We start from the raw sequence: 22,410 nt of genomic DNA on the forward strand, positions 1-22,410 counted from the left end.
TAGTATGTCGTCAAAATGTATGAAATAAAGTCATAGTATAGTATGTCGTCAAAATGTATGAAATAATGTCATAGTATAGTATGTCGTCAAAATGTATGAAATAATGTCATAGTATAGTAAGTCGTCAAAAACCATGAAAAAAAAGTCACAGTATAGTAAGTCGTCAAAATGTATGAAATAATGTCATAGTATAGTAAGTCGTCAAAAACCATGAAAAAAAAGTCACAGTATAGTAAGTCGTCAAAATGTATGAAATAATGTCATAGTATAGTAAGTCGTCAAAAACCATGAAAAAAAAGTCACAGTATAGTAAGTCGTCAAAATGTATGAAATAATGTCATAGTATAGTAAGTCGTCAAAAACCATGAAAAAAAAGTCACAGTATAGTAAGTCGTCAAAATGTATGAAATAATGTCATAGTATAGTAAGTCGTCAAAAACCATGAAAAAAAAGTCACAGTATAGTAAGTCGTCAAAATGTATGAAATAATGTCATAGTATAGTAAGTCGTCAAAAACCATGAAAAAAAAGTCACAGTATAGTAAGTCGTCAAAATGTATGAAATAATGTCATAGTATAGTAAGTCGTCAAAAACCATGAAAAAAAAGTCACAGTATAGTAAGTCGTCAAAATGTATGAAATAATGTCATAGTATAGTAAGTCGTCAAAAACCATGAAAAAAAAGTCACAGTATAGTAAGTCGTCAAAATGTATGAAATAATGTCAAGTATAGTAAGTCGTCAAAATGTATGAAATAATGTCATAGTATAGTAAGTCGTCAAAAACCATGAACAAAAGTCATAGTATAGCATGTCACCAAAAACTATAAAAAAAAAACGTCATAGTATAGTATGTCATCAAAATGTATGAAATGATGTCATAGTATAGTAAGTCGTCAAAAACCATGAACAAAAGTCATAGTATGGCATGTCGCCAAAAACTATAAAAAAAACACGTCACAGTATAGTATGTCATCAAAAACCATGAAAAAAAGTCATAGTATAGCATGTCGTCCTCCTTAGTTTCCCATGATGCTTACCTGCGTCTCGGTCAGACACAACCCACTGGCCAGCTGCTTCCTCTCGGCTCCGACGACATAGTGATTTTTTTCAAATGCTCGTTCTAAGCGCAGCAGCTGAGAGGGCGAGAACGCCGTCCGGATCCTTTTGGGTTTTCTGGAGAACGGACCATGAAGCAGCAGGTTCTCTGGACTGCTGTCATCCCCTGAACACAAACACAAACAAACAAACACAGCGATTAAGAAACAATAATCTGTAGTGACACCTGCCCCACATGTTTACAGGAACAGGAACTGAGGAACCTAAATATAAATATCACATTTGTTGAATCATTCTACCAGAAGAGCTGACAAAATAAAGACAGAACAAAAAAACTTAGACACTTTACTTTCCCCTGTTGTGAACTGAATCACCGCAGGATGAACTCTGCAGTGGTCAGAGACAGGTGAACTGAATCACCGCAGGATGAACTCTGCAGTGGTGTGAGACAGGTGAACTGAATCACCACAGGATGAACTCTGCAGTGGTGTGAGACAGGTGAACTGAATCACCGCAGGATGAACTCTGCAGTGGTCAGAGACAGTGATAAAGTGATCAAGATATTTACACAGATGAAAAACAGTAAGTTAAATCATATAAAGGTAAAGTGACAGTGTATATAAATGCTCAATTTAAATGTTCACGCTATGAAAACAACTTAATCTGTCGTTTTATCACCGTCAGTGATCGTCCAAGTTTAGCAGAGTCCAGTAATGGAAAGTAACTGAATACATTTACTCAAGTATTATACATAAGTGCTGTACTTATTGTATCTCAGTAGCTTCTTAAGTTAAATCAACTTTTTAAAAACCTTCTTGGATCAGCTGGGTTATTGGTGTTTTGTTTTTTCTTTTTTATACATATTTATTGATCATTGTTGGAGTGAGAGTGAGACTCTAAGATTTCAGTCCAGTCACCAGAGGAAAATGTTGGTATTGAACGTTTGTGCAAATCACGGATACGTTACACTGGTACGTTTCATCTGTCTCCTATCAACGTTTCTATAGTGAAGCAGTTTTGCTACAGTCTGAGATGTCAGGACTTAGTTTTGTTTTGTCTGTTCCTGGTTCTCGGACTGAGCTGGGAGAGAAAGATTTCCTGTGCTCTGCTTCTGTGACCTGGAGTAACCTTCAGAACGAGAAACTACATGAAAAAGTCTCTGCTTAACTTTAAAGGATGAATGAATCAGTTGGTTCTTGTCATTGTGTGCAGGTGTTCTAATATTTCTACATGTTACTGTGAATATTTTATGTTTTTATTGTGTTGTTGTTTGGCTGTAACTTTCCATGTGCTGCCAGGTCTTCCTAAAGTCAGTGGGACTCACCTGGTGAAAAATGTGTTAAATGAATAAAATCATCTGCACTGACTTTTGGTGAGACGCCTGCAGCTGCAGACCAATGTTTGACACCAACAAACAAAACCAGATGTTTTTTACTGACACATCTGTGCTCAGGGTTTGTGCCACGAACCAGATATTTAAGTCACAACATGATCTTTTCCTCACTGTGAGTGTTTTTGTGCCTAAATATGACGTTAAAAAAGTTTCAAACTATCTGCAACATAATGATGTACTAATGCAACGTATCTGTGGTTTATAGAAACGTACAAAGACATTTATTCTGGTGACTTAGTTTAATAAGATGTTAGTGGTGCTTTTCGTCATCCTCAGCCTCTTCAAACACCTCGGGGAGTTCGTACGAGTCGACTTGAGCAGTTTGAAGAATCAGCATATAGTGCAGACTGAGAAATCATTTTTCAGACAGTTGGAGTTGACGGGCTCAGAAGTAGGAGACAATCAAGATGAAGGCAAGTCTCTGAACATTTCACCTCATACAATACCAGCATGTATCAGTGAACCTAACCTTTTATTTTATCCTCTAACTGTGGCAGATTCTTCAGTGACTGACCTGCAGTGAAAATGTTTCCACTCCGCTCTCATTTTTGTGACAATTAAGAACATCAGCATTTCATCAAACAGTTTTCATTGAGTCCTGTTTCCACAAATATTAACTCCTGATACTGTCGATCCCTCTGCTATAAAAAGAAACAGTTTTCTGTTTTTATCAGCAACTTTAGTTCCTCAGGTACAAAATCTGCGGCACAGAGTGCTGCAGGAGTCGGTTCTTAAACGAAGGAAAGTATTGAGGATTTTAGCACTTCGCACAAAACTTGAATCTTAAATCAATCAGGAAAATTTGATGATGTTGAAACGTGTGACTGTTTTATAGTGATGGGAGTAAAATCACAAAATAAACTCTATTAATTTACTTTCAGTCTAAATGTTATTGATCTTATATTTGCAGCTGACGGCCTTCACAGTTATTATCCTTTTCTTTTTAGGAGAATATTAACTCTGAATTTTACCCCAAGCGACAGGCAGCTGAAAATAATGTGAGTTGAACTTTGACCCACAAACAGCTGAAGAAGTGAAAGCAGACAGAGAGAAGAAAGTATTGAACAGTTTATGTGAAGAGTTGATTTACAGAAACAGATAAGAGCCCCTTTTTAAAATGAATAAATCACCAGTCTGACTAATATTCATTTGAGTGCACAAAAACAAGATCATTTAAAACAGTTCAACATTTAAAAGCTTTGAGACAACCAACACCAGTCTGACTGTTACTTCCTGACTTTTAGGAAAATCAATGACAATGGAGATCTCTGTTTCGGCAGATTTGTTAAAGGTAAATATGCACGTGTGTGTATGAACCTTAAATTCTTCATCTTACATTAAAATAATCACAGAAATCCACCTATAGCTCCTCCCTCTGTGTCAACACTGTGCTCTCCTCCCCTCATGTCTGTGACCTCCATCTTTGATCGAACCCTCTCCTCTGACCAACACATCAAACACATCAGAGTCCTCCATCTCAGAAACATCACCCACCCCATCCATCCCTCTGCTTTACAGCCATTCATCACTGCAGACTGAGACAGTCTCCTCTACGGGTCATCAACACTCTCAACAGACTACATCCAGACTTTAACTGCTCGTCTCCTCACACACTTGTGACCACATCACCTTCGTCCTTCATCACCTCCACTGGCTCCCCATTCCACTTCGGACTCCTCATCATCACCTGTAAAGCTCTCCACAACCTGAACCCACTCACCAGAACACACCTCTTTAACACTGCCTCTATCCTCCCTCTCTGCATTGTTTCCCCTCTTATCCATTATTTTGTTGTTCTCCGTGAAGCATCTGAGTATCCAGAAAAGCACTATATAACTCCAATGTGTTACTGTTAATAACATTATTAAAAAATAAATAAATAAATAAATTGTTCTTGTTTGGAATAGCTCAGCAGGTGGAGTGGGTACAAAGGCTACGTCCTGCTGCAGCAGCAGTGGGTTCGATTGTTTGGACTTCCTTTAACTCAAAGGAAGGTGTGTGTGTGTGTGTGTGTGTGTGTGTGCGTGTGTGACTGAAGTCTGACTCAGCGTTTGACCACAAGCATGATGATGTCATCAGTGTTTCTAAAAACAAAAACTGGGTCAGTTCACACAGAGAAACATCGTCTCACTGTCACAAACACGTCTGTCGTAATAACATTTAACATGTGACATTAATAAGAATTCACATATTTATTACACAGGCTAAAAATGTAGAAATAAGTGTGAGAGGTTGATCAGCTGTAAATTCCTTGGCACACACACATTTCAGAGGACCTCTCATGGACGACAAACAAGAAGCGTCTGTACATCCTTAGGACGCTCAGGACACTGAACCTGTCACAACAGTTTCTGGTGTCGTTCCACTGACAGCATCCTCACATACGGCGTCCCTGTGTGGTGCGGTGGATAAAATGTCTCAGCAGAGACTCATAAAATCTGCACAGATCATCAGACACCAACAGCTTCCTGCCCTGGACGACACCTTCACCTCCCGCTGCAGAAAACACACAACATCATGAAACACTCGTTCCATCCTGCTCATCAGCTGTTTGACCTGCTGGCCTCCAAAAACACTACAGCTCCATCAACAGTCTGAACCCCACAGTCGTCACCACTCTGACCTCTGACCTCTGACCTCACTAAAACACAGGACAGTTCTTTTATAACTTATTTCAATCAATCAATCAATCAATTTTATTTATAAAGCCCAATATCACAAATCACAATTTGCCTCACAGGGCTTTACAGCATACGACATCCCTCTGTCCTTATGACCCTCACAGCTGATCAGGAAAAACGGTAGAAACCTCAGGAAGAGCAACTGAGGAGGGATCCCTCTTCCAGGACGGACAGACGTGCAATAGATGTCGTACAGAACAGATCAGCATAATAAATTAACAGTAATCCGTATGAGACAATGAGACAGAGAGAGAGAGAGAGAGAGACAGAGAGAGAGAGAGAGAGAGAGAGAGAGAGAGAATTTCATGTGCAATAATCTGCATGAGCATTTTTTCTGTCTCTCATTTTAACTGCATACGTTGGCAGAGTGTATAACGTGTGTGTGCAAATGTGTAGAATGTGAACGGAGGCATTTATTTATTTATTTTTATTACTATTTGTTATTTCTATATATGAGCCCGGTCCATGGGTGCACCTGGATTTCATTGTATGTTTGTACAATGACAATAAAACAAAATCTAAAAACAGAGGAAACTGGACGATGTTCATCAGAGAAAATAGAAATTACTGGTCGATTATTAACTAAATTTTAATCATCAACTAATTGTTTGAGACATTTTCAAAGCAGAATGTCAAATATTTGCTTCTTAAAATGTGTTTTTTTCTTTTTCTCTCTGTTTTATATCTCAATTAACTTTAAATATCTTTTTACAAAATAAAACATCTGGTAACTTGTGACGGACGATTTCTAATAAAGAAAAATAATCTGCAGGATAAAAATAAAATAAAATGAAATTGTTTACTTGTAATATGTAAATTAAGTATATACAGTTATTAAATAATGTCGTCATTCACTTCAGAGGGAAGTACTTTGTTCTATATCCACACAGCTGGAGCCATTTACAGTTCAGTTAAAGATGCAAACCACAGAAATATAAATACAAAAACCTGAACCTGCGACAACATTAAAACTTATTTTGCATCCTCAGGAACATTTTCCTGCTGACAGCGACACACTGTCTGTCTGCACACTATCTTCCCTCTGTGGTGTTTCTGATTTTCCTTCAGTGTTTAAAGGCTTTAATTTCTGACCACTCAGATTTTCACACGTTAAAGACACAGACATTAATTTGTTTATTAGACGTGACGACGTTCAGTAAATCCGTCTGAAACTAAGTCGGTAAAAATGGACGTTGAGTTTCTCTTTGTGTCGTCGCTTTCGCTTCAAACCCACATCAAACATCTGCTTCACGTTTCTGACCGCTTATTAAAATCAAACGTGAATGTCACAATAATATTTTACATAAAAACAAAGTTTCCTCAACCGCTGCAGCTCGGCTGAAAGGAGCCGCCACCGTCGACACGCCGCACGCAAAAAAGTCGGTTGCTCGGCGGCTTCGAGGAGGCGAGGAGGACAATGATGGCGTGCAGAGAGCCGAAGCGTGCTCACGCCTGTTAGCCAACGTTAGCGTGTGTAAAGTGATATTCATATGCAAAGCCGCAGTCGGGAGCCGTGGCTGATGGAGGAGCTCCGCTTGCAAATGTGACGGTTTATTTCTGTTGAATGTCAAATGAGACGAGATGAAGCTTTAATGTAACAACGACATCGAGTCCACAGGTCAGAGGTCAGAGTCGCTCAGCGGGTTCGGTTTGAGTCCAAGAAGTGAAAACAGCCGGAAACAACCAACAAACAACACAAAAATAAAGTGAGTTTAAAGTGAGACAAATGATCTGCTGCAGAGAAACATCAGCTCTGAAACTCTTCTGTCAGTGTCGGACGCTGGTGGATCAAACCGCTGCAGGAAAAACAACCTGCTGCCCACCACACTAACATCTCAACAAATATTCAGATATGCTCAAATGTTTCCCTGGTGCACTCATACAAAATTCAAATTAAAACATTTGCTGTGCTTCGACAGTGAAACACACACACAAATAATCACCAGCAATCGTCACTATAATTATTAATCAACTGAACAAACTGCCATTATTACTGTTACTGCCTCTAATATTACAGTGTGCTGCAGGTCTGCGTGTGGTTTGTCCATGTGGTGTTGCCGTACCTCAGCAGCACGTTTGTTATTTACTGGTATAAAAACGATCTGAAAGTCATTAAAACACTGTCAATAATAAAATGTCAGAATTATGTGTCAAGGTCGTTTTAAAAAGTTGCAGCAAAGTTTATCACAATAAAAGTCATAGTGTGCTTTTTTTAATCACATGCTGGCTCCCAAACTATGAGACCAGCTGATCTCAGACTTTTGTTTCAAAATGGGGGATGACTCCTCCCACAGCTGCCTGCAGGGCTGCTGTTAGAGGGTGGAGACTGAACCAATGTGAAACTGGTGACCTTGAACCTGCCTCGACCTCTGAATAATCACCAACACCTCCATCTCTTCCCCAGAAGTCGTCTGCACACTGACACACTCACACACACCAAACAGACAGGATGAAACCAGGAGCCATAAAATCATGACTTGTGTCACTGCACGCCTCCTCCTCCTCTCATATGACACGTGTGTCACTTAAAGATATTAGAGAGTGAGTCCATCAGACATAGTGTTTCTGAATGAGCCGTCACTGTTACACACACACACACGCGCGCGCGCGCGTTGTGGCACCGATGAAACAGGCAGCAACAGAGCACGGCCGAGAAGTTGGACGATCTTTTCCAACAGTCACAGGTTACATCAGTGATTTAATGAATTAATAACTGATAAATAGATTTAAACATTTAAAAGGAGCTCCAACGTTTCTACATGATGTCACTCATCATCAGATTTTCCTTTAACTTTAATTAACATTTAAGGTGGCATTCAGAATTTAAGGTGGTTTTCCTGGTGACCCAAATAGTCTCCAGCGTCACCTGATTTCACCTGAGACATGATTTATATACACTCACATATAACATGTTCATATATGCTGCACACACAGCGTGTAGTTTAGACACTGAAGCAGAGAGGACCCCTGCAGTGTGTCACAGTTCAGTCCTGTAATTTACCCATGGTGCAACAGTGTAATGGTGCAGTGCAACATATTTAAACCTGTACGAGTCAGTACATGAACACACCGTCTCACACACACACACACACACACACACACACACTGCTGACATCATTTGTAACACTGAACTGATTCTACTTCTGCATCTAATTTATGTTCTGTTTGATTTTTAGTTTTTTTTTTATTATTTTTTATATGTGTGTGTGTGTGTGTGTGTGTGTGTGTGTGTGTGTGTGTGTGATTAGACCAGGACCAAAACTTTGACTCAGAGTTGCACAAGTTCTAGTTGCTGCAGACATGAAACCATCAGACAAAGAGAGACAGAAAAGATCCAGACAGACAAACTGCAGCAGGAGACTCATGATGAACCTGCACATCTGCACATCTGTCAGGATTCATCCAGCGACTGTCTCAGTTTCAAACCAGGAGAAACATTCAGAGGTTCCAACGCTCCATCTTTAACTAACTAACACTGTTTATCCTCGTCATCTCTGATCTTATATTCACTTCATATCACAAGAAAGTCGCTGTAAATGAGGTGAAAACTGATTCTTGGTTTGGGTGTCACTGAATGTTTCAGGCTGCAGACAGAAGAATGTTTAACTGTTTCAGCTCAAAACTCAGAAACAGAATTAAAACTCTGAATCTGAAGCTCATGAAGATAAAAATCTGAAATCTGCAGAAACAAAACGAAGCAGAGACGAGGACACACTTCCTGTCAGACTCTTCACTGACAAACTGCTGCAGCTGCTGTGATGAGAGAAATGTAAACAGATGCAGGCTAATGCTGCTAATGCTGCTAATGCTGCTAATGCTGCTAATGCTGCTAACGTTGCTAATGCTAACAACCCACTTCTTCTTCTACTGTTGGTTACAAACGCATCAGAAACATTAAAGGAAATGATCATCTGTAGATCAAGTGTTACATTTTGATGAACAGAGAATCCAAAAAGATGAACGTTCTTCATAAACTGAACTAAACAAGCTCGACATTTAACAACAGCAAAACAGTGTCAAACCATCAGTTTCACACAACTCGTGCAGAATAATCCACATCTCATTGATCAGTCAGGTGATCAGGACTTCACAAACACATCATCTAAACACTGATATAAAACACGTCAGTACAAACTCCTGCCTTTAAACTCGGCTCAGGCTGGTCTGAGCTTTTAAGGACGAACCTTAAAATGACTCCATCTGAACATGTGACTCCAGAGGAAGCTCCCACCCATCCTGCCTGCATCCTCACAAACCCTCAGCCTGCTTCCTTGTTTGCTCCCATCAGCACATTGTGATCGCTGCCTTTCAAAACACGTGGGTTATACGTGAAGTACCGGCTCATCATCACACGGGATATGTACGAATTCAGGTGCTTTAGTTTTTGCAGGAAAACACACAAACAGCTGATGACGAAACACCAGCGTTTACACCTGGTGACAAACAGGATGATCTGCAGGTGAAGTGTGTTTGAGGAGCATCGCTTCCCTTTCAGGACTGGAAAGAGCTCAAGTATGACACTGAGAGAAGGAGGAGGAGGAGGAGGAGGAGGAGGGCGAAGAGAGGAGGAGGAGGAGGAGGGCGAAGAGAGGAGGAGGAGGGCGAAGAGAGGAGGAGGAGGGTTGTTGGGGCAGATGGCACATCAGGCTCCCCTGGCACTTACAACAAGTCCAGACCTGTCAGACACACACACACACACACACACACACACCTCGGGATGGGACAACATGAAAATTTCATGTCCTGATTATCCTGAACATCGTCCTGATAAATCTTCAGAATAAAACTGTTCAAACAGTCTGGACTCACTTTGACTCAATGTCTGGTGATGAACAAATGAACAAATATTCTGACAACAAATATCTGTTGTTTTTTGTTTTTAAACAAACAAACAATCTTACAAAGCCTCAGACTTTTAAACTGTGTGAAGAGACATCTGAAAGTGAAATCTCTCTTCAGTTAAACAACACAATCATCAGCATCAATATGAACTTAAAGTTCCAACAGTAAAAGTACTCGACACAAAGAATAATAGTTAATAATGTTTCAGTGATAATGTTAATAATTTGCATATATATATATATATATATATATATTAGTGATCATATTGAGGTCACTTCACATTCTAATCAACATTTCATACTATTTTTACTGTTGTTACAAACCAATCAATCAATCAATTAATCCATAATAAAAATCATCATGAGTTAATAGTTTAAACTGAACTCCACCTCAACAACTGATCCTGCTGTTACATTAACGCATCATGTAATGAGATCAGACATAATATAATAACAGACACATTAAAGCTCCAGTGTTTTGATTTAAAGTGTAAAATGTTTCATTGTGTTTCTGTTCCCTCAGAATGAGCTGTTTATATCTGCACAGGGAGCAGGTCCTCGTCTACACAGATCACCATGTTGCACCGCCATGTTTCTACAGTAGCCCAGAACGGACAAACCACACACTGACTCTAGATAGAGACATTCAGGTTTCTGCGTCCGCCACCGCAGTTAGAGGCCAAACTGCAACGTGTAGAACCAGAGTTACACTGATTAGTAACTTTGTAATTTAACTACATTTTACTGAAGGAACATTTTACTGTAATAGATTACTGTCACTGTGTGGTATTAGTACTTTTACTGCAGTGAGGGAACTGGATCAGTTTTATTCCCAGCTAGTGTCTGCTCAGCTGACTCTCCTCTTATTGTTGACGTGTCTGATTATGAGACATCAGCAGCGTTCAGCCGGACTAACATGTAAATGTACAGAAACAAACTATAGAGGTGAGTTCAGTGACGTCAGAGTGTCACACAGTCACTATATGAAGAGAGAGGGTGAGAGTTTGTCCTCTGCAGCCTGGACGGACACAAAGACGCGTCTCTGCAGACTGAAAATGATCAGAAAGTTTCAGGGTCAAAGTTCATGGAGGAGAAAAAAAATCTGAGGAGCAGGAACTAAATGAAGAGAGGTAAGATTCAGCTGCCTGGAGCAACCTTGGAGTCCCTTCAAGGACCCCTGGAGTCCCTTCAAGGACCCCTGGAGTCCCTTCAAGGACCCCTGGTTGTCCCCAGACCACAGGTTGAGACCCTCTGATGAGACGGAACAAGAGACAGAGCTGAGTGGAGGCTGACAGCCACTTCAGATAATGAACACAAATGTGTCTGTGGGAAAGAAGGAGGAGGAGGAGGAGGAGGAGGAGGAGGAGGAGGACAGAGCTAACAGCGACAGGTAACTCAGCTCCGTGTGGACGCAGCTCAGATTGACCACAGCCTGACAGTCCTTCATCACCACAGACACTGAACCAGCTCAGTGTCCAGAGGACATGTTGGTATCGTACGTTTCTGCAAACCACAAACTTGTTATGTTTCATATCAACATTTCTAAAGTGGCGTAGTATCTGAGCTGACTCCTTCAGGAGGTGGAGCGGGTGGTGGACAGTGAGACACCTGCAGAGCTGCAGACTGTTCAACACTAACAAACAAATCCAGCTGTTTCTGAGAGACATCGCTGCGTCTCCAGTCCGGACGGTTCCACTCAAACTGTGTTTGAGCCCAAACAAGATGTTTTTCTAACTGAGAGCTTTTTGTGCTGGAACATCTCCACACTTTGACCACAGAGACACTGAAACATAAAGAAACATGTCTGTGACACAGCAGACAAACGCAACAGATCTGAGGTCTGCAGGAACCGACAACATCAACATCAGCTTTCCTTACTGCAGCACATTTGTTCAGTTTCAACCAAGAAACCAAAAACCTGTTTTCATTCCCAATTCTGTGTCGAGATCTGAGCGTCACATACAGACTCATAACGGCAGCTTTCATGGTGTCATGAAACACACCGGCAGAATGTGCAGAGAACTACTGTGGTGGAAAGAACCAGAACGTCCCTGTAGGACAGGAAGGGTCAAACAAACACTGGACTTTCACCTGAGAGCTCACTGTTCACTTCCTGTAAGATTTAGTTTCCAGATGAATGATGAATTGTGACATTAAAAATATTAGTAGTTGTTAGTGATCAGTACGGAGCAGACGCAGAATAATTTGACACTGCTGTTATTGAAATTAATCAAAAATAGATTTTTGTGGGCTTCAGCAACAGCCAGCTGCATCATCTGATAAACAAATAAGTAAATAAATAAATAAATTTGTGACTTGTAAAAACTTATCTTTTGCAGAATTATCTCCACCACAAATATGAGTCCAAAGTTTAATCTGGGGAACTGGTTTTTATTTTGTTTCGTTCTGTGTTGTTTTGTTTTGTTGTGAAATAACAGCGTGTTGACAGACGGACCAAACGTGGACAGACACTAAAATAAAAGTGACTGAATGAATAAAGACAATAATCTTATTGATCTGTGAGATTTGTCGTAAAGCTTCAGCTGATCTGACTGGAACTTTGTGTTTTAGAGACTTGTGTCGTCAGAAGGAACCAATGAGCTGTCAGCTGAGAGTCACAGACAGGAAGTCAGACCGTATTTAGAGACGGACCAATGTGTTGTCACGGGTGATGACGCCAGCAGACGTCTCATCGACTCTATCCTGTGTTCTGTGTCGCTCACTGGAGTTGTACAGTTCGTTTTTCTCTGCAGGATTTATGACATCACAACCAGTCTGGAGCCAATCACAGTCCAGTGTTTGACTCACACACCTGTGATGCTGAGACTTGACGCAGGTCACAAACACTGAAAATGTTTGTTATAATTATTCAAATCAGAGCGTCGTTAACGTCTGAACTCGATTCCAACAGTTAGAACTTCTGTAGGATGTTTAGATCTTTGACTTCTGTCGTCTGACTCCGCCCCGACGCACAGACTTATCTGACAGGACGTCTATGAACCAATCACAGAGCTCCACATCATGTAAAGTGGACTACAGTGGAGCCACGCCCCCTTCATTGACAGCAGTGACCATGAGGCGAGGAGGAAACACAAAGTTTCAGTCTGTTAATCATGTCGTTAAAGTTCATAATTTATGTTTAAAGTGTAAATGAGATGTTTAATTACTGACGCATGGCAAAATATCAAATTAATATTAACTTTACTCTGGATTTTTTCCAAAATATTGGTCCACTGGAGCAGACGATGGAGCCGAGCGCCCCTGGAAAATTAAATCCTGTGTAAATATGGAAATGTCGCACTAATCTGGTTTCATTTCTAATGACACAATCATCTTATGGTGCGTTTTACTGATATTAAGGATAGTTTGAGTCGTGATAACAAACACAGTGTAAAATATAAATGCACTGTGATTTAAAGCTTCACTTTGTTCATTAATAAGATTTAACTCTTTGTGAAAAAAAAATAATGTGTTTTTTTCTGAATAAAGACCTTTAAATGTCGTTTTTACTGTCAGCTGATTTCTGCGTTCAGATTCTAAGATCCAGATATTAATATTCAGAGTGATATTTAATATGACGGCAGATTGAGTCCCAATGAATCAGTTTGTTTCCTCTCAGAGGAAAAAATCTGACCTTTGTGTGTGTGTGTGTGTGTGTGTGTGTGTGTGTGTGTGTGTGTGTGTGTGTGTGTGATGAGCTGACAGATATCTGCGGAGTTGATGAGCAGCTTTGAGCTTCTAAACTTCACTAACTAACTTCCTGTTGGACCCTCCAACAAACACCTCGTGGCCCCGTGTGGGCCCCAAGCCTCAGGGTTTGTTTGTTTCATTTTGACTCACTGAAGCTACAAAGCTACAAAGCTACAAAGCTACAAAGCTGAGCTGTGACTGTTGGACTCCACCACACATTAGATTTGTAAAACTTCTCCTCTGATGTTTGAAGGTTTAAAAATAAAAACGAAATCACCAAAACTTGAAAAAGCTCATTTCTAATTTTTGAAGACATATTTTCTTTAAAAATCAGCTGTAAAATAAAAACAAAATATAACCATTTAAATGTGTGTAAACCCCTCAGCCAAGATAAAGATAAAATAAAACAGTCCCTCCCCACGGCTTAGAAAATAATTTGACATTCCTCTCTCCCTCTGCTCCTCCTCCTCCTCCTCCTCCTCATAAATAACAAACATTTCTTCTTTCAGATCAACGTCTATAAAAACATTATTTTAGTTCATTTTTTTCTGGAAAGTGCATCTGTAATTAGATAAAGCTTCATTTGCATATTTAAATATAAAATTTCAGAAAACTTGAAATGCAAAGAATTAATTGTCTTCCTGTAAATAATCGACTGAAGAAGAGTCACAGTGAAATCTGATAAATAAAAATGTCTGAACACTGTAATAAATGTTTATCAAGCAGTTTATTATTTATCATCATTATAATAATTATTTTTATAATAAACTAATATTTATCATCAGTTTATTTAATGAGATAATAAAACGTCCTGTTTTCAGCACTGAGACAGAAACAGATTTAAACTCATGATAAAATTCTAAAAATCACCAAAAATCTGAAACACTTTTATCCAAGAGGAAACATGTGTGATATTTTCATTAATGTTATTTAATTATTAGAAAGTTATATTTTTGTTTTTAAGAGGCAAATATATATAAATATATAAATAAATGCTGACTGACGAAATTGATTCAATATTCCTGTGAAACTAAAACAGCCATTAAATCAACTGATTCTGACTTCAGTTAATTCAACAAAGAATTTAAAAAAGATTGATTGATAAAATCTGCAGATTAATCAATAATGAAAAAACTGTTTGTTACAATCAGACACGAACAACGAGGGGTTAAAACCAGGAGCAGGATTATTGATTGACAGCGAGCTGCACCAAACGGTTTGTACGTTGTGTCAATAAAGTTTGTTTGAACTGAGTCATATTTACAACTAAAGGCAGGTGAGTCACAGTGACGTCACTCTGAGAGTCTCATTCAGGTGTTTATAATTGTTTCACCTTAAATTAAACGTTTAATGAACTGCGGAGTTCAAACTGACTGAAGGCAAAATAAAGTCTGAATAAAGTCTGAATAAAAACTGAATAAAAACTGCACCAAAGTTTAAATAAATTAATTAAATTCATCAAAAAGATAAAAATTCATTATAAAAGAAAAATGTAAAATAAACTGATTCTAACAGGCCTTAAAATGTGTCTCAGACTCTTCACTGAGCAGCTGCATCATTATCATTATTATCATTATTAATATTATTATTATTATTATCACATGAACACATCAGCAGGAACACTACAGGACATATTTCAGGTCGCTCGTGCTGCAGATTAAAAAGCTAAATCTGAGCGTGCGCTGTGAGGTCACCTGCAGGATAAACCGGTGACATCACAGCCTCAGAGGTCAGAGGTCAGAGATCAGAAGTGAACTGAAGCTCAACTTTGTTACAACTTTATTATTCTGGTTTCTAAAGATCCCAAACTGTTGACACGAAGCAGCAGGTGCAAGTGTTTGTGTTTGAGGGTGAAAAGATGAAGTTTAAATAATTTAATTCAGCTTCAGTGAAAAGTTGTGACGTCGACACACAGTTAATATAATATACAGTTAATAAGAATAAATTAAATGATCTTTAATCAGAGTCTTTAATGAGGAAGAGAACCCGGATGTTAAAGGGTTAAAGATGAAGAAAAACTTTCTGCTCTGCGGGAAAATAAAAATATCAGAAATAAATCTTCAGTTTTTTTTCTTCTGTTTAATTTAATGATAAATATTAAAGTGTGTTGAGCTGATTTTGAATCAGAGCTGAAGCCTGAAAATTAAATTCTCTTCGGTTTTCATCAGAGTTTTTCTACTCTGAATTAAAAAGAACAAAATTATTTAAATATTTTAAAATGATATAATTTCAGTTCTTTGATCAATTTGAAATAATTGTTTATTTTGTTTTTCTTTATATGTTTAATTATTTATTTAATTCATTAATTTTACACATATAAACAAATATTGTCTGCGTCTTTTTTTCATTCAATTATTTAATTTGTTTTATTTTCAAATGACTTATTATTTTTAATTATGTCTATATTCTAATATATGTAAGAACATTATTATCTTTATAGTTTTAACTTCCTCACAGTCTGTTATTTGTTTTATTGTTGTATTTTACAGTTGAATCATTTACAGTCACAGAGCCGCTCTCCGCCGGGTCGCCTCCCACATGTTGAGAAACTCCGGATCGATTGTTTCTGATTTATTTCTGATTATTTCTTTTTGTCTGAATCTGAATTTTGAATCTGTAAAAAAACAAAAAGTCGAAACTTTTCTCTTCTTTGACTTCCGCCGCTCTGACGTTCAAACCTCGAGGCTTCACTTTGTTTCATCACCTGATCATAAATAATAAAACTTATAATAAATCAAACTTCGGACACAAACAGCTGTTTCCGCTTGACAAGGCTCAAAAATCCGCGAAAAGAAAAAAAAATATTTGATTTTAATATCAGCTGTTTTTCCTCCGTGACATCATCAGGATGATTTTTGTCTTCATGAATCCGTCAGATGAGTTTCATCACGAATATAAAATTTATTTAAAAGAAAAAAGCAAACAGAATCAGGACGTTTTTAACTCCTGTAATTTAATTTTTTTTAAAGGCCCGGAAGTTAAAACCCCACCTGACTGAGACTCTGTGACGTGTCTGAGGTTCAGTTACAGCTAATAACAATAATAATAATAAGTTAAAACTGATAATTCGATCACTGTAAATTAAGCTTAATATCTCTGACAGTGATTCACGCTGTTTAAACAAACTGACTCTTTATGACTCAAACGAGCTCCTGTAATAATCTGTTAAACATGTGACAGAGAAATAAACTCTGTTTCATGTTTTATTTTCCTCCTTCACAGATAAACTCTGAATTTACTGTCAAGTTTCAAAACTAGAAAAAGAACAAATCCGTTAAATTCAGGACAAACATTAAAACAGGTTTTTAACATCATCAGAAGAAAATCAGTTCCGAGTTTCACGTTTAAAGTTTCGATTCATGTGTTCAAAGTTATTTTATAATTAATATAATAAAATAGTTCAGTGTGCTGAGAGGACACGTGTGACGTCAGAGCTGCTGTTTCCATAGTTTTAGATTCAAAACAAACACGATGCGTTTATTATTATTATTATTATTATTATTATTATAACAATAATAACCACAGACACATCAGCCTGTTCTGTTTCCGGTCACAGGTCACGCGCGCTGCAGCCAAAATCAAACACGAGCTTCCGTAAAATAAAAACTGGAGCACGAGACGATAAAAATAAATCCTTATATAAGATCTGATTATTGTTTAAAATGACTCGTGCTCAGTGGGTGGTGTGTGTGTGTGTGTGTGTGTGTGTGTGTGTGTGTGTGTGTGTGTGTGTGTTGTTAGTTATTTCCTCAGTGAGTCACCGGATGAAACTAAATCTTTGAGCAAACAGAAAAACCAGCGAAGAATCACGTTTCAATATGATCACTGATTATTATTGATTATTATTGATTATTGATTAAAAGTCAGAAACAATCAGCAGGTAGCAACACGAAGAGTCTGAGTGTAAAATTAATCAAAAAAACTAAACGGAAATTTTAACCTCCAGAAAACAAATTAATCTTATTTTGTGTCACACTGAATCTGTGTCGGCAAATTCCTCCAATAACTGACCAATAATACCATCGATTATCGATCAGTATTTACTCTGCAGACTGACTCAAACTGACTCTCACATACTGTTATTAATTACTTCTCTCTGCTGATATGAATATTATACACATCAGTGATTATTAAACTGATCAAGATCTGACAGAAGATTTAAATTAAATTAGAGAAAACATTTACACATCATCAATAACAATAACAACAATAACAATAATAACAATAACAACAATAACAATAATAACAATAATAATAATAATAACAGCAGTCTGTATGAAGGTAAATAATAATAACAAAAACATTAATGTCCTGTCTGATATACTGTCACACACACACACACACACACACACGCTGATTAAATCAAATCAATCTGTAAATATTGATAATATCGGGACAGATCAATATCTGATAGAGGCACCATGTGTGTGTGTTTTAATTTAACCTCTGACCTCTGCTGCCTGACAGAATAAAGTGTCCCACCTTGGAAGCGGTGTCCCAGGTAGCGGCTCCGCAGCACCCACGGGTAGAAGCTGAGCGCGTCCCGGTGCTGCGGGCTGAAGAAGCTCTGCGGGGGGATCTGCAGCGGGTGCAGCGGCAGCCCGCCGGGGCTGTGCGCGTGCGTCCCGGGCTCCTGGAGCACCATGTCCGGCCCGGCAGAGTACAAAGTCCTCCCGCTGCTCCCCTGGAAGCACGAGCCGAACACCCCGGCGGCGGCGGCGGCGGCGGCAGCGGCGGAGGGGTGCAGGGACTCCGGGAAGCGGAGCGCCGTGGGCCGGATGGGCTCCTCACCGGAGCCGCCGCCGCTGCTCGCCTCCTTCCCCACCAGAGACTCGATGGTGAAACACTTCTTGTTGTTGCTGTGGTGAAACATCGTGGAGCACCTGCAGCTGAGCGAGGAGGAGGAGGAGGAAGATGAAGATGATGACCGTCCAGTTAGTCCAGTTGCTCGGACTGGGAGAGCTCACAGTCCCAGTTCGCTCCAGAGAGCCATGACTCTCCTCAGCTGATCCTGACTGCTGCACCTGGACCTGCTTCCTCTCACCTGTGTCCGGGGCGGTGTCTGCGCGCGCTCTGCGCTCTGCGCCCTGCGCCCTGCGTGCGGCGGATCAAACCCAACAAAGTCCCGTTAAAGTGTCCGGTGAGAGCGGGGCGGGTCCTCCGGTGAGCGGCGGGGCCGCGGGGCTCTCAGCAGTCGGTGTGTCCTCGCACCTCGTGCCGCCGCGCGCTGCAGTCTGAAGCCGAGCCGGGAGGGTCTGTCAGTCACACGGGCTCGAGCTGCGAGAGATACCTGCCCTGCCCTCCCTGGCAGAGGTGTGCTGAGCATGCGCAGAGGCAACCTCTCAAACAGCCATTTTGTTAGTCAAGTGGATGAAGAGGAGGAGGAGGAAGAGGAGGGATGTTAGCAGTGATGATGACTGACAGTGATGAAGATGAAGAACATGATGAGGTCATCAGGATAATGATGATGTCACTGATGAAGGCCTGCATCATCAACAATCATCAGAAACATCCCATAATATTATAATATTCATATAATGTCCTGTAATATTATCATTAATATAATTTACACACTGTTGAAAATAAGAATTAATTAATGAACCATTTTTGTACTTTATTTTTATTTTATTTATTTATTTCATGAACGAGACTGAATTGAACAAATATTAAATCATGTCTTTATAATGTATGATAGAGCTGCAGTGATATACTGTGATGTTATAATTCATGTTCATCATCCCGTGTACATTTGATTATCTACAATATTAAAAAATAAAATATAACTGGACAAAAGAATCTCAACTTTAATTATTATGAAAAGGAAACTTTTTCAGCCTGTTTTACAAAAACTTCCATTTTGTAAAAACAACTTCAACAATGGTTTCAAGAAGAGTTGCAGCGTAGATCTCAGATTTATTTTACTTAACACAAACTTATTCACAAAATGTGTTTCAATTAAAGTAATAAAACGTTTGTTTAACCAACAATAACTCGTCTGTTTTCTTTCCTTTAAGGATCAGTCTGACTGATGAGACACAGTGATATTATCTGAGACAGTTGTGCTGTGGTCACACTGATATAACCCTCCTGTTTATAACCTCCTGAGACCGCGCCTCCTCACATCATGACGTCACATATGAGTTAACTGACATTACACTTCATCGTGCTTCACTCAGACGTAGCCTCGCGTCACCAGCCTGGTTTCCATTCACTCTGAATTTTGTCTGGACTCTGGTTCCGGTCTAGAGAGCGGATCCGGAATTCACCAAATTCACCAAAGTAAAACTTTAAATTCTGGCGCACCATCGTCTCGTCACATCCTCTTTCACCTATTTGACAGGTGTAACATTATCAGGTAGCGATGTTGGTGATGCCATATTGTTGTTGCTGTGGCTGTTGTTGTTGTTGTTGTTGTGGTTGATAGAGCATGCTACATGGCGAGCATCACACAGTTTTCCTCTCTCTTCCGCCCCCACCGCCCCAAACTTTAGCGAAAAAAATGCATTTACAAACTACAGGTATAATGTTTAAAACCAGGATCAAGTGCCTATTAAATAAAACAGACAACTGAAATAGACAATAACTTGTAATACAGTTAAATACAGTAAAAGAAAAAGGTTAACTGAATGGCTTGAGGCTTTTCTTGTAAATTATATTCTTTAAATTAAAAAGTTTCACTGCATTTTTATTAGCTTGGTGCTTTTATTTTGACAGAAAGGCGCATCCATCGAATTCCGGATCCTGGTTCCGGTTGCTCACCACACGGGCCACTAAACGGCCCCAGACTACTCAGACCTGTTGTCCTCGATCGTGGACACTTTGTGTGCCCTCTAGTGGCAGAAAGACCACAACACACTAATCCATGTAAAAACAAGATGGCTGCCATCTCTGCCGAGTCAGTCTGCAGCCAATCCCGACACAAATGTGGACAAAGCCTGATCAGATGTTACGGTTGAAACTTGTTAAATTATGATTAATAAAGTTTGTAGTTTGATACGGCAACAAATTTGAGAATGTGCTGATTAATATCTGTAATGACTGACAGAGTGTGACTCACTGCAGACGTGTCGACTGGCGCTGGAAGAATTCATCAGATGTTTTATTGTTTTATTTCAAAACAAAAAACTCAAATTAAACTTAGAGTAAAAATTCTCAGTGTGCAGAATAAAGTTTATCTTATTGTTGGGCTGACTGTTGATGTTCATCAGTTTAATGTTGCAGCTGATAAAAGTAGAAATCATTTTAATGACTTTATTTTCTGTCAGGGAGTTTCATCTTTAATCGTATAATAATATAAATATAAAGTTACATGAAGAAGAAATACTCAGGTAAAGTAGTGACGTCAGACTAAATATGATCATGTCAACAGGTGTGTGTGTGTGTGTGTGTGTGTGTGTGTGTGTGTGTGTGTGCGCGCGCTGACTGTCAGCTGAGAGCTGGAAACGTCTCGCGGTGATTAACCAGAGAAAAGAGGGAGGTGTCCTCTGACCTTTGACCCCCGGGGTCAACTCTGTTGTTCTGTGTCAATTGACCTGTCGCTCAGCAGACACACACACACACACACACACACACACACAGTTAAAGGAAGTCCTTTTATCGTCCTCTGATCTTTTCATAAAAAGATGAAGCGTTTTACTTTCACACAAACGTTTAACAGTTGAATCACTGATGAACAATTAACTGTTCAAATATTCAACATATTATTTCATTCTTCTTTAATTGTCTTTAATCTAAACACACACAGTGACACAGCGACACAGCGACGTGCAGCTGCAGCTCCTCCACACACAGAACAAATATTCAGACGATATAAAGCTCCAGTTTGTAGAATTCAGGGACAAATATCAGCAGAAATGGAAGATGATATAATCAGTGTGTTTCCTTTAATCAGCTGAAAATCAGAATGGTTGTTTCTGTTCCCTCAGAATGAGCTGTTTATATCTACACAGGGAGCAGGTCCTCGTCAACAGTGATCACCATGTTGCACCGCCATGTTTCTACAGTAGCCCAGAACGGACAAACCAAACACTGACTCTAGATAGAGACATTCATGTGTTCATATCAGCCACTGTGGTCAGCAGCTCGTCTGTGATGAGCCAGACTTTTAACATGAAACTTTTTAATTCAGTGTTTTACTGGTTTAAATCAGCTGGTCTGTTTGTTTTAGAGGCAAAGAGTCCTCTGTGGATAAATCACCATCATCATCCTCACTGTGACCTCGTCACATGTCCACGTTTGGTCATGGACTTTCCACGTCCACATATGACGTCCAAGGTACCCTGGGTGTGTTGGTTGTTGACGTTCTGGGACGCCGTGTCAACTTCAGCCTGTTACATGCATTGTCTGTTTTCAAAATACACTTCTGTTTTCACAGGAAATGTACAGTTTGCATACAGTCTCTTTCAAAATAAAAGCACTACGTTGGTACAACACCACCAACTGATGTTTTTTTTCCTTCAACAACACACACGTGGTTACGTTTAGGAATAAAGAACAGGGTTTCACTTTACTGTCTTACAGGAAGTGAACACCGGGCTCCTGGGTGAAAGTCGGTGGTTGTTGAACACCCCCCCCCTCACAATAGTAGTGATAATAAATAGATTAAAGTAAAATAGATAAATAAAAACAATGTTCAACAATAATAATAAAATGAGGATAACTATAAACAGATTGAATTTAAAAAAGGAAAAAGAAGTGAGAAAATAAATTATTTGTTTATCTTGAGAGAAAATGAGAAAGTGGAGAAGA

At 39.2% G+C, this 22,410-nt stretch overlaps 1 protein-coding gene across 1 annotated transcript in view; it reads right to left on the reverse strand.

Annotated features, from left to right (window-relative positions):
- Positions 1–18,933, reverse strand: part of emx3 (empty spiracles homeobox 3) — a 43,168-nt gene extending 24,235 nt beyond the window's left edge. Inside the window, exons 1-2 of the mRNA XM_050042559.1 lie at positions 18,145–18,933; positions 1,039–1,223 (exon numbers count right to left, since the gene is read on the reverse strand). Of these exons, the coding sequence (XP_049898516.1) occupies positions 1,039–1,223; positions 18,145–18,535 (576 nt within the window). The 5' untranslated portion in view covers positions 18,536–18,933. The remainder of the gene's footprint in view (positions 1–1,038; positions 1,224–18,144) is intronic.
- Positions 18,934–22,410: the final 3,477 nt, after the last annotated feature.

Source organism: Epinephelus moara, chromosome 4 (genome assembly GCF_006386435.1).
Source record: "Epinephelus moara isolate mb chromosome 4, YSFRI_EMoa_1.0, whole genome shotgun sequence".
Classification (NCBI taxonomy): domain Eukaryota; kingdom Metazoa; phylum Chordata; class Actinopteri; order Perciformes; family Serranidae; genus Epinephelus; species Epinephelus moara.